We start from the raw sequence: 12,172 nt of genomic DNA on the forward strand, positions 1-12,172 counted from the left end.
CTGTGTCTGTTGTTACTGAAACGGAAGCCTTAAACCCGGTGAACTTAAAACTAATAAAAACAAACTAAATGTAAAGGTGTAAAAACCTTCTCCAGCGACTTATAACGACAGGATAAGAGTCAATGTCAGAGAACTGAGTGAAAACGATGTAAATAAAGCTCAGTTTTCTCTCTCTCTAGTCACAAATGTCTGCCTGTCAATCATCAGAGAGTCTGTGTGTCAATCAAACAGACACGTCCCCAAAACCTACGGCTTTTTAAGCTTTCAGATGGACTGCACTATTAGTGGACAATAAATAAATGATTAAATATCAAAATGTAACCTTTTCCAAAGGATTTCTGCAGCTGGATAACCATTGTTTATTATTTTAAACTGCATTTCTTTCATTTTGGGTGGAATAGCTCATTTAATATAATTAAAGGTTTTCCATCCGTTGTTCCATTGTCGCATATTATTTTGAATGATGTATTAAAATCAGAAAATAGCTGTTCAAGGCATTTCCTATAACTTTGTTGTTACATTTTCTTTCTTTCACCAATCTTTAGTTCAGGGAGTTTAGTTGACACATTTGCATAAGTGAGGATATTTTGTATCATGTGTGCTCGAGAAAGTGGAATGGCTTAACAAATGCGGCTGACTTCTCTGAGCGCATTCATTGTCATACTTTTAAATAAATTAATTGAACTGTATACGTTTTTTCAAACCACTCTTGTAATAGTTCTAATGTTCCACACGGTGGCGCCATGCGCCAAGGTGAGATTATGGGTAAATATAATTTACCAGTGGTACAACAGCTGCTTATGAAAACTTGACAGTTTAATATGCAGCTTAGAGATCTCAAAGTCACCTGTTGACGTTTTGCTGCACTTGTCGAAGTCGGACAAAAACTCCAACCAGCATGCATTACGTTAAATCAGCGCTGCGCAGCGCCGCATAAAGTCGAACGCACTTTTTGCCATTGGCCTTGTGGGGTTTCCGTACTATGTTTTGGTTTTACCCGGAAAAAAAAACGTTTGACGTCACTGAAAAATGGCGGAGTCGGAGGAGGAGGTGCACGTCTTGGTGCAGAGAGTTGTCAAAGACATCACCAATGCCTTCAAGAGAAATCCCAACATGTAAGTATAGTTGACTGTGAAGGAAGCAGACGGACTGGCTGTCACATCCTGTGGACATTAAGGCAAACAACAGCACGATCCAGCTATTCAACTGTGGGCTTGGACTATTACCTGGAATCAGAGCGGTCAAGAGAAAGTTCACAGTTTAGTCAGCTATTTGAGCTATTCGTTTATTCTAATAAATGTCTAGAAGAGTTTCGTAGAAACACCCCATATTAAACTGTTTGATATGTAACAGCATGCATAGCGTTCATTTTGTAGTGAGCTTTGTAACCTCTTTACGTGGTAAGGTGGCTGTCAAAACTGTGCCGCTTCCCACAAGGGTCGATCACTGCCATTAACTGTGAGATTCAGTAATTAAGTAATTATTTAGCTTTTTATATTTTTATTTGAAACCTTAGTATCTGCTATTGTAAGGCTTCTCTTTCGTACAAGTACATCGACGTCAGGCTGTCAGGCTTAGCAAAATACTTATCAGCGTTTCGTCTGATTAAATGCAAACATCAGAAGAAGCACAAATATAATTTGTGAGGCTACTGAGCTCATGGCTAGAAACATTCTAACAAAAGTTGAAATGCCTTGAAAAGCAACTTATGTCCTCAAACCAACCAATTCAGCATACAACTGCAGGTTGAGAAATGACACAATCTGAAGAAACTTAGAGTTACCAGTTTGTATAGAGGTGTACGTCTATGACAAGCACCGTGTTATTCTGTAGAGAAAGAAAGCTCTCAGTGCTATGATCAAAGCTGTTAATGCTCCACCTTTGCTGCAGACATAGGAAGGAAGGATATCTTTATTATCCCAGAGGGGCAATTTGTTTTTAACTGCATGTTTCAGCTTGCTTATTTTTAATATCATATGTTAACATTCACCATACATCCATCACAACCTCTTGATGCCTTAAAAATGAATATCATTCGGTCCAACACAGATTCCTTTTTGACCAAGAATTTATTAGACCCACCTTTCACAGTATGACATCATGACATGAACCTTTTAATTGCACAATGTGAAAGGACCTTCAGAACAATATGTCATAGTCTATAACAAAACAATTGAACAAAGAAAAGCATTCAATATGACCAACCTGGACTGACTGGTTGTGTCTCAGCTTCTGATCAAAATGGCAAAAACTGTTCCCAGCCCTTTGTCTCTGTCCTCTCCCTCAGTGATGAGATTGGTGTGATCCCATGTCCAGAGGCCCGCTACAACCGCAGTCCCATTGTGTTGGTGGAGAACAAGCTGGGTGTTGAGAGCTGGTGTATTAAGTTTTTGCTGCCCTATGTCCACAACAAGCTGCTGCTCTACCGCCAGCGCAAACACTGGCTGGACAGGGGAGGTAACTGAAGTCAATCTAAATCTACCTCAGCAAATTTGATTAGTCTTTTTTCATTCAGAGATGGTGTATTTGTAATGAAATGTATGTCTTTGTCAAATACTGTACAAAGTGTACTTTTATTTTCTACTTTAATGTAGGCTACAGGGCTCCAGACTAACTTTTTTACATTGGTTGCACTGGTGCGTCTAACTTTTTCATTTAGGTGCACCAGCACATGATTTAGGTTCACCCAAAAGATTTCAGTGTGCCTTTTGGCACTGCAATAATAGCCCTATTATACGATTTCACCCTTTCAAATAGCAATTAATTAATTCAAAAGAGTATTCAGTCTGCCATTTGAATGAGAATTAATAATATGCGTGCGTGCTAGCTCGTCACATTTTCAATGTGTAAAAAACTGTATCATAAACTCTGGAGCGAATTAAACAAACAAAGTAAGCGTAAGTACACTTCAGATCCAAATTACTGTGTTGGTGTTTTTTGTTATTGTGTAAAGTGAGCGCAGGTCAGCAGGAGTGTGGAATGAGGACACCCAGACAGGAGACTGACACAGTACAAACCAACCATTGCTTCTGCTGTGATCCTGAAGCAGTGGCGCTAATCGTTTAGCGGTCCGTCACAGAAACCCTGTATTCACACTTTTTGTCGCCACTGTTTGACATTTACCGCCTCGTTCACCGCTTCTACTCTCTCATCTCTGCTTCACTGTCTGTGTGTGCGGGGCCTGTGTGTGTGAGTGTAAACTCTGCAGAGGGGATGGGATGAGGAAGCGACACGACTCGCTAAAGTACAGAGACAGACCAGCTAAATGTTAGGCGCAACAATTTTTTGTCGCACTAATTTTTTGGTATAAAATGGTCACACTCTGGAGCCCTGGGCTACATTGAAGCAGGGATAGGACATGGCAGCTACATACCTGCTTGCAAGTTCTCATCTCTAATTTTTTGTAGAAAGTTGTTCTTGTGTTTTATAAGTCGAATAGCTTTTACAATGAAATTCTTTTCTCACAGTTCCCAGCTGTATATGGTTTCTTTAAATCTTAATTTGTATTTTATTTACAGGCTCAGACTCTCAGGAAGTCTTTCACCTGCCTAGATAAAACCCAGTTTTGTTTTTGTGTTCATTTAGTTTATTAAATAAAATGCATAAACTGTTTTTTGTTGAGAGATCCCCAGCCTCAATGTTGAAGATGAGAGAATCTAACTGTTCATGTTTGTGTGCCCCTTAGCTTTAGTGGATATCACCTGCACATTGTTGCTGCTTAACCCGGATTTCACCACTGCATGGAATGTCAGGTACAGATACACTAGCCAGCTACAACACAAGTACAGAGATGTCAGTTGTTCATTATCTACACTTGAGAGTGAACAATGAAACAAAAAAAGACAAAATACTCATACTAATCTCAGCCCAACATACCACAGTGGCCATGCTGTGGTCAAAGGCTACAGTCTGAATGGCCTGTTGAAATGCACACAGTATGCTGCCTGCACACTCAATACACAGCATGGGTTGGTGTGCCTGTCTGCTGAGAACTATATGCTTTTAATGGCAATTTGCACAGCAAAAGGGGTGTCTCCTGCCAGTAGAGGATGTTAAAATGGTCTGTATTTATATTGCGCTTTTTTAGTCTTGATGACCAATCAAAGCACTTTATAGTACAGTTTATTACCAGTACAGTTATTAACATTCACCCATTCACACACATGGTGCAGTTTGCCCCCTTCTACCACCAGCCCTTGAAGGAATAATCACCTGGACATCCTCATCATTGTCTGTGGCAGAAGCAATGTGGGGAAGATCATGGTTGTGGAGCATTTCAAGGCAATGATAAAAAACCTTGCCAGTCCCTTTAGTTTCCAGAGATGCTGATCATTTAATTTGTCATTGCACACAGACTAGGTGCTACTGAGCTGGGACAGTTAAATAGACAGGAATATGTGTGAATAGTGTGATTAAAGACATTTATTAGGGATTTTAGTGGAGACTGTACATAAAGATGGACGTAGCTTCTGTGACATTAGCCATCGCCATCTTGCCAGTGCCTGACCCATCATAATTCCCAGTTAATAAAAAAAAATGGGCAAAGATGTTGGCCGAATTTGCCCATTGACACTGACCCATTGAGCTTGACACTGGCTCGCTAGCTCAGGCATCATTCTAAGAAGCTATGCTAAATACTTTTCTGTGTTGCTAATCAGCTGGCATTGTGGTCTTGTTGCTTGGTGATAGTGGCAGTTGTCCCAGCAAACTTAACTTTAGGTAAGTTACCTGAAGCTATACAACAAAATATGAAATAAGGATTTATCAGTTTATACTACTGTGGCACATGTCGATCCTACCGGGGTCTCGCAAACACAGCCAGAGCCAAACGATTTGCTTTCCAGCATCGGCAAACATAAACTCAACACTCAACTTAAAGTGTCCATCACATAACCTTTTCAGGTCTCTCTACTCAGCTTAGCTCTGTCTCTGTCTGCGTGCTCTCCACTCCTCCGTGTATGTCTTGTATGTCTTCTACCTTACCTCTCCTCTGGCAGTGCTGCTGCTGCCTTTTGAACCTGAGGATCAATCAGCTAACAGCCCTCAGCTGCGCTGATTAATCCTCTGGTGGAGGTGCTCTCTGAGCCACCTACACATGCTTAAATTGATAAACGATTTGCAGCTTCTGTTTCAGCAGTTATGGAAACTCAAGTGGATAATGACTTGCACTGCTGAGCAAACAATTCTCTGTTGTACTACAATTATTAAAAACGTGTTTAGGGCTGGAACTAACTAATTTTATTTAGCGATTACTTTTTTCAATTAGGTAAGTAATCGTACACACCGCACAAGCTGCTCTGGCCTGGGAGGATAAATTTAGGTTTTAAAAAATTGTGTAAATGATGCTGTTTGGAGTCGAATTTAAATGTTAGGTCTCACGGACACTTGGATGACTCCACAGGAGCAATATTTATGTTTTTTTTAATAGTTATTTACATTTGAAGAAGTAGCTGCCTGCATTCATTCATAACTCAGCTCGTCTTGACTCCGCTAGCTCTCTTTCTTTCTCGTACTGGCATGGACAAACACACGCACTCACACACATAAACAGTGTCATCGAACACATGTAAACTCTGGGTTAAAAAAAAAAAAACAGCAGACATTGTAAATGTAATCAATGTATGCAGAGCCGGAGAAGATGGTGGGCAGACTTGCTTTGGCTCAATTCGGTTGGCAGTGCGCAGCGCCAAATTATAGAGACACAGAGAGGAGCAATAAATTACTGACAGAACCGGTAAAAACTATATAAATATAACTTTCTTTTACGGTCCAAACATGTATGAAAAGACCCAAATACATTTCTATCCCAAGCTTTTTGATCCATATAAATGGTTGATCACTATATCAGTGATCACACTAACCGTGAAACAATGGACTACAATTTCGTCGAAAGGCGGCGGCGACACGAAATTGTTGAGTTGTCGTCTGTAGCACAACAGATAAGGACCCAATGTTGATACCCAGGCACTGACACTGAACAGTTAGGAATACGTATGCTGCCGTCTCACTGTTTTTTTTTAGGTCGGACAGCCTCAGGATGTTCATGTTTCTTTTGAGATGTTTGTGCATATCAGTTGTGGTGCAGTGGTAAGCCTTTTCTGTTTTTGTGCCCGTTTTTCTTGCCCGGAAACTGGAGTTGCAGTGAGGGACGTAAAAAGCGCGAGGCATCGAGGGATTCAACGTAACTAAAAACTACAAAAAAGTATAAGAAACAATGAAGGAAGTGGCCTCACAACAACTATCGAATTCCAGTGCCACCTGCTTTAATAACTGAAAATCAAGAAATATTTTATACACAACTCAGAAAGTGACTTTTGTTGCTCAAAACCTAAAAAAGGCAATTTCCATTGAGGACTAGAGCTCTTCATAGCACGAGCTCACCAAAGCACCAGCGCCCGTTGTGTAATGCAATGCAGGGCTTTCTCACACGCAGTAACTTATCTTTTACTCATTAGTCTGTGTATTGCATGTAATAGTGACCTTCATGTGTGTGCACCTGCATCTCTGTTACTGCCATTGATGGAAGTCTTTGGGAAATGGTGGTATACAATGTGTATAGAGCCACTCAACACCACCAGCTTTTACAGGTAAATGAGTAAGTGTGGCAGGGAAAAGCTAAAGAACATAGCATAGTTTAAATTGTATTTGTATTCACATTCTGTCAAAACAGAAGGGCTACTGTGCAGGTCTAAATCATATACATGAGGATCATGTCTGCAGGCGGGTGAAAGGTCAGGTGACTGGCAAAGGCAGGAACACAATGAACAAAAAAAAAAGAACAGTAGGGTCTGAAATGATGCCAGATGTTAGTGAACAGATAAACTAGATGACCTAAATGATTTAAGTTGGTAAATGTGAGGTATTTTAAGAAGCATTTCTGAAAAATTTATTCATATACCGTATGGATCAAATGTAAAGCAAGCACAGTAATTGTTTAATTCGTTTTTGCCAATCAGCAACCAAGCTATTTGTGTTCATGCACAGGACAGTGTCGGGGTTAAGGCATAGTGGGAGCAAGATGGAGGATTTCCATTGGACCGGTCATGAAAAGTATATGCTCACGTATGCTAATCCTCTTCTATGGAGCCATTTATAAATACAACATGAAATAATACCCACAATTATTTTTACAGTAGCACTTGGATCAATAACAAATAAATCCTCTAAAAAGGTATTTTTAAAGGAGACATATTATGCTTGTTTTTGGGGTTCATCATTTAAATTTAGGGCACTACTTGAAAGTTTACAGGCTCCAAAGTTCAGAAAAAGCTTTAGCCTTTTATTCTTTCCATTGCTGCTGCAGCTGTAGTCGCTCTGACTCTGTTATGCTCTGTTTTAGCTCCTATCCCCCCTCGCTAGATAACCCAGTGTGCTCTGATTAACTAGCAGGTCTTGTCTCTTCTGATTGGTCAAATGCTTCCAGCACGATTTGAAAGTGTCACGCCCATTGAGCCTGAGCAAAAACCGGGTACAGGCCGGTGTGATCTGACCTGCTGAGCCACTAAAGCTAAATACACACATTGATAAACAATGGCAAATTTTAAACGTTACCAGTTTGAAACTGAGTCCAACAGAGAGAAGCTGTTAGTTCACATTTTCAACCAAGAATGGAGCAGGACATTTCAGAGTGGTAAGTTACATTGTTACTGTTTAGATTCTTTGCATGACATGTCCGCTGTCTGACTGAACTGCATATTACAGTGTCTAGGTACACTCGTGGAAACTGCAAAAATGGTTAGGGTACGCACAGAGGTGGAAAATATCTGTTGCAAAGAAATAGGAAAGATAAGGAAGAAGAGAATAGAGAGAGAAAAGAGAATTGCAAGGCGGCTCCGTCAAATGTCATCCCGTCTCCTCCCGACTATATTCTACTTTGGAAACTTAGTGATCACGTTTGTCCTGGGTCAAATTCATCACTATGAGCTCTCGCTCTCGCTCGATCTCAATATCCAACAATGATATTGCATGTTTTCCTATATCGTGCAGCCCTACTCATATTAATTCATACCATACTGCTTATGGGTTAGGGTTAGCCCGCATATGTGCACATAGCCCGAATATGTGCTTATTATGTATACGTTTATTTCAATATAGCCTGATACTAATGCATAAATACTGTATACATCCTTGTGCAATCATCTCATGCCTCTGCACTTTATTCAAGTACATTTCTCTGCAAACAATATTTACGCAGTGAAAGGTTTATTATGTACATATTCTCTGTATTTTATTCAATTGTCTTTTTTATTCTCTTGTCTCCCTCAGTGTCACTACCTGCTAATGTAACGAGTTAATTTCCCAGACCTGGGATCAATACAGTCTTATCTTAATATTTACATATGTGATGAGATACAACTGCATAAATCAGAAACAGCAATGATTTCAGGATGAGTAGAATTTATGAAGAAATTAGATTTTTTTTGTTTTGTTTGCAAATGTAAGATAATACAGACTTATATACAAAAATATATTAGAAGGCAAGTTTTATTTGCAACTCTAATAATGTCTCATTGTCCTCCCTCAGGCGCCTCTGACACCTTGCCTACTGCAGCTTTGTCACAAAAGGGTTGTCATCCTGTCATGTGTTGTCCTCTGGATTAGCCAGAAGTTCCTTTATCTGGCTGGCCAGTATGTTAGCTTCCGAGTGACTCTTGACTGAAGCACAACTTGTGGCGAGCAACCACTTCCTCCTTTGAGGGTCTGTCACATTAGAATACCAGATCCACGGGGATGGAGATTTTTTTTCACCCCTCTACAAATGGAGCGTTATCGTCAAACACCTTGTCAAACACCAGCCTCAACAGTTCACCCACCTAATCTGTAAAATATTTCATTCAAAAACTCAAATTGTTGTGTTTTCCTAAATCCACCTTTGTTTACTTTTCATTAATTCATTTTGTATTTGTTCACTGGGGATGGGGATTTTTTTCAACTGCTATACACATGGCACTTGGTCCTCAAACACTAGTTCATCAAGTCACCCACGTAATCTGTAAAATATACCAGTCAGACTATTAATTTCTTTTGTTTTCCTGGATTCACCTTTGTTGTTTACTCTTTACTTTAAATGTTGATCAAAATTATTTATTTGAAATTGTTTTCATGTTGTACGTAAAAGTAAAACAAACAGCTTACGGTATGTGGGTTCTTTGGGGCCATGCACAGCGCCACTAAGTCTGTTTACCGTGCTCCTTTTTGGTCTTTTCATACATTATTGAACCGTAAGAAGGTTATTTTTAACAGTTTTTACTGGCTCTGTCTGTAATCATTCACACAGCGCACTGCCAACCGAATGGAGCCTAACTGCGCCCTGCCATCTCCTCCACAATTTTACATAAACAATATCCACATGTACACACACATCCACAGAATATATTGATTTTACAAAAACCCAGTCCAGTTAACCTGGCTAACATTGCTTATCAGTCTTGTGTATCCAGGTATACAGCTGGCCTTGTTTAACCGGCGTCCTTCGCACAAGTCTGGTTAACTGAGCTTCCACCTGTTCTAACGATGTACAGGAAGTTCAACCAGGCAGTAGCTAGCAGAGGCTTACTTGAAATGCAAATGTATACTGTATGTAATCTACTTTACAATCATAAATCCACCTCCACTCTTTACCAGTGCTCAATATTTTGAGGTTGATCGTAATATTTTTACACAGTTTCATTGTAGAGTAGCCCTACAGCTGATTGAAGTTAACAAACACACTTATAAAGTTAGCTAATTACTTTAGCTGAATTAGCTGGGGGCTAATCACAGTGCAAAGGTAAATGTACATATTTTACTGTCATAAATCCACCTGCACACTTTAAATGGTCTGTATTTATATAGTGCTTTTCTAGTCTTGATGACCACTCAAAGTGCTTAACAGTACAGTTTTGCCATTCACCCATTCTCACACACATTCATACAGTGCATTTATGGGCATTTTTTTTTTTCTATGAGGGGGGCATCTTTCCCAAGGACACTTTGGCATGCTAAGTTGGGGAAGATTGGGATCGAATCGCTGAACTTCTGGTTGGAGGACGACCGCTCTTACCCTCAGCCACACCTGTTTTTTTTTTTATATCAGTACTCAATATTTTGAGATCGTTTACCATATTTCTACACAATTTTAGGATAAAGTGGCTCAACAGCTGTTTGAATTGAGTAAACACACTTAACAGTAATGTTAGCAAGCAAGCTACAACCAACAATTCTGCACTCTATACTAACCACCTTGTTTGTTTCAAACATAACAAATCCACAGCTAATAAAGCATACTCACAGGTTGTGATCCAGACTCTCCTGTATCTCCATTTTGTCCCAAGTCACCATCTTTCAGGGAAAAAAAGTGAATGCTATAACAAGTTGGGATAGTATTGTAGAAGGTAAGCGTTGAAAAATACTGTTAATTGTAACCACTGATAAAATGTATAACTAAAAGAGAAAACATCCCTTCACACAAAAGAATACAACCTCTCCTTTTTTTAAAAACACAGTTGTAGAGTAAAGTGGGCCTACAGTTGTTTGAAGTGAGAAAACACACTTCACAATAACGTTAGCAAGCTAGCTACAACCAATAACTCTGTACTAGCCACCTTGTTTGTTTCAAACGTAACAAATCCACAGCTAATAAAGAATACTCAAGGATGTGAATTACTGGCTGTGATCCAGATCCTTTATCTCCAGTCAGGGGCAAAGGAGATTGCATCCCCCCCTCTCCTTACCTCCAATGGTTTATTCGACTGCTCATCGTTCCCCTTCCCGTGTCTCTCTTAAACACACACGCTCTCGCTCTCTCTCAATTAAAATGTTCATAACTCTGTATATTCTCATACAATTTTCAAGACGTTTGCTTTTTTATTAATGTCAGATGTGTATTCATGCTACAGAATGCTTGGTTACATTAAAAATGAAGGCTCATACAAAAATATGTGATCTTGTAGTAATACTTCAGAAATATTTAAGATTAAATTACTCAAAACAGTTAGGTTCTAAGTGCATTATTTTTCATGTAAAATGGCTGCCATGGTGCATTTTCTTGATCATTGACAAAAAGACGAAATACAACAAACATTCTTATGTCTATAGGCTCCTTAATGTTGTGGACCTACTCAGTAATGTAGTGCTGATGGAAATGTTTCACAAATGTGTCATCAGGTAAAGGCAACTCAGGTGAGCTAGGCAGGGACAGTCAGACAGAGGCATAGACTCAGGTAAGTTTGTTAGTTTGAGTTATGATGTAAAGCCCTCTCATATTTACACTTGTAAAAAGTAAAGACATTAGTCTTGTTGTGTTGTACTGTGTAGTTATGAGTATGGAAAACACCTTATTTCTATTCTAGGAGACAGACTGTTCAGGTTCATTAAGATAATGGAAGGGTCAGATCCAGGGAGAGAGCCAGGTGACAGGGGCCCAGCACATCATGAGGACCGTGTTGCCATCACCAGCACAGAAGATAGGGCTAGAAGCAGCAAAGATCCTGAGATATAGATATCTATAGATATCTATATCTATAGAGATATCTATAGATGTATAGATATAGATACAGGATCCGCCATTATTATCACGATCAGCCAGCACGATACAGAATCCCCCATACAGGATCTGCCATTACGATCACGATCTCTGATACACGATCCACCATCATGTTTTTATTTTCTTCTATTAATGTGGAGTAGTAGGCAGCTCTTGCTTTGTGGAGGGCCTTCTTATATGCTTTAACACAATTTTTCCAGGCTAGGTGATTTTCAACACGGTTGTAGGAGCGACACTTCCTTTCTAGTTTTCTTGACGCTTGTTTTAATTCATGTGTGTTGGGATTATACCAGGGAGCTAATTTACTATGTTTTACACGTTTCTTTTTTAGAGGCGCTATTGAGTCTAATGTTAATCGTAATGGCTTTACAGAGCTATCGACAAGATGGTCAATCTCAGTGGATCTAGGGTTTTTAAAGAATTTGTTGGTTATAGCGACGGATAATATAGGGTTAAATGAAATTGGAATTATTTCCTTAAATTTAGCTACAGCACTATCAGGTAGACATCTAGAAAAGGAGTTTTTTATTGATGGCATATATTCTGTTAATGAGAAATCGAAGGTTATTAAATTATGGTCTGATAGAATCGGATTACGTGGAAGAACCATTAGATGTTCAATTTTGACACCGTATGATCGTACAAGGT

The 12,172-nt window shown here is 39.4% G+C and overlaps 1 protein-coding gene across 3 annotated transcripts in view; it reads left to right on the forward strand.

Moving 5' to 3' along the window:
• Positions 1-956: 956 nt before the first annotated feature.
• ptar1 (protein prenyltransferase alpha subunit repeat containing 1) overlaps positions 957-12,172 on the forward strand; it is a 72,100-nt gene continuing 60,884 nt past the window's right edge. For 2 of the 3 annotated variants that reach the window (XR_004614949.1, XM_034595801.1), the window contains exons 1-4: positions 957-1,115; positions 2,288-2,457; positions 3,686-3,752; positions 4,690-4,719. Coding sequence is in view for 1 of the 3 variants with exons in the window: in XM_034595801.1 (XP_034451692.1) it covers positions 1,030-1,115; positions 2,288-2,457; positions 3,686-3,752; positions 4,690-4,719 (353 nt within the window). In the remaining 2 variants the exon portion in view is untranslated. The remainder of the gene's footprint in view (positions 1,116-2,287; positions 2,458-3,685; positions 3,753-4,689; positions 4,720-12,172) is intronic. The other variant, XR_004614950.1, reaches the window with a different exon arrangement.

This window comes from Hippoglossus hippoglossus, chromosome 9, assembly GCF_009819705.1.
Source record: "Hippoglossus hippoglossus isolate fHipHip1 chromosome 9, fHipHip1.pri, whole genome shotgun sequence".
In the NCBI taxonomy this organism is placed as follows: Eukaryota; Metazoa; Chordata; class Actinopteri; order Pleuronectiformes; family Pleuronectidae; genus Hippoglossus; species Hippoglossus hippoglossus.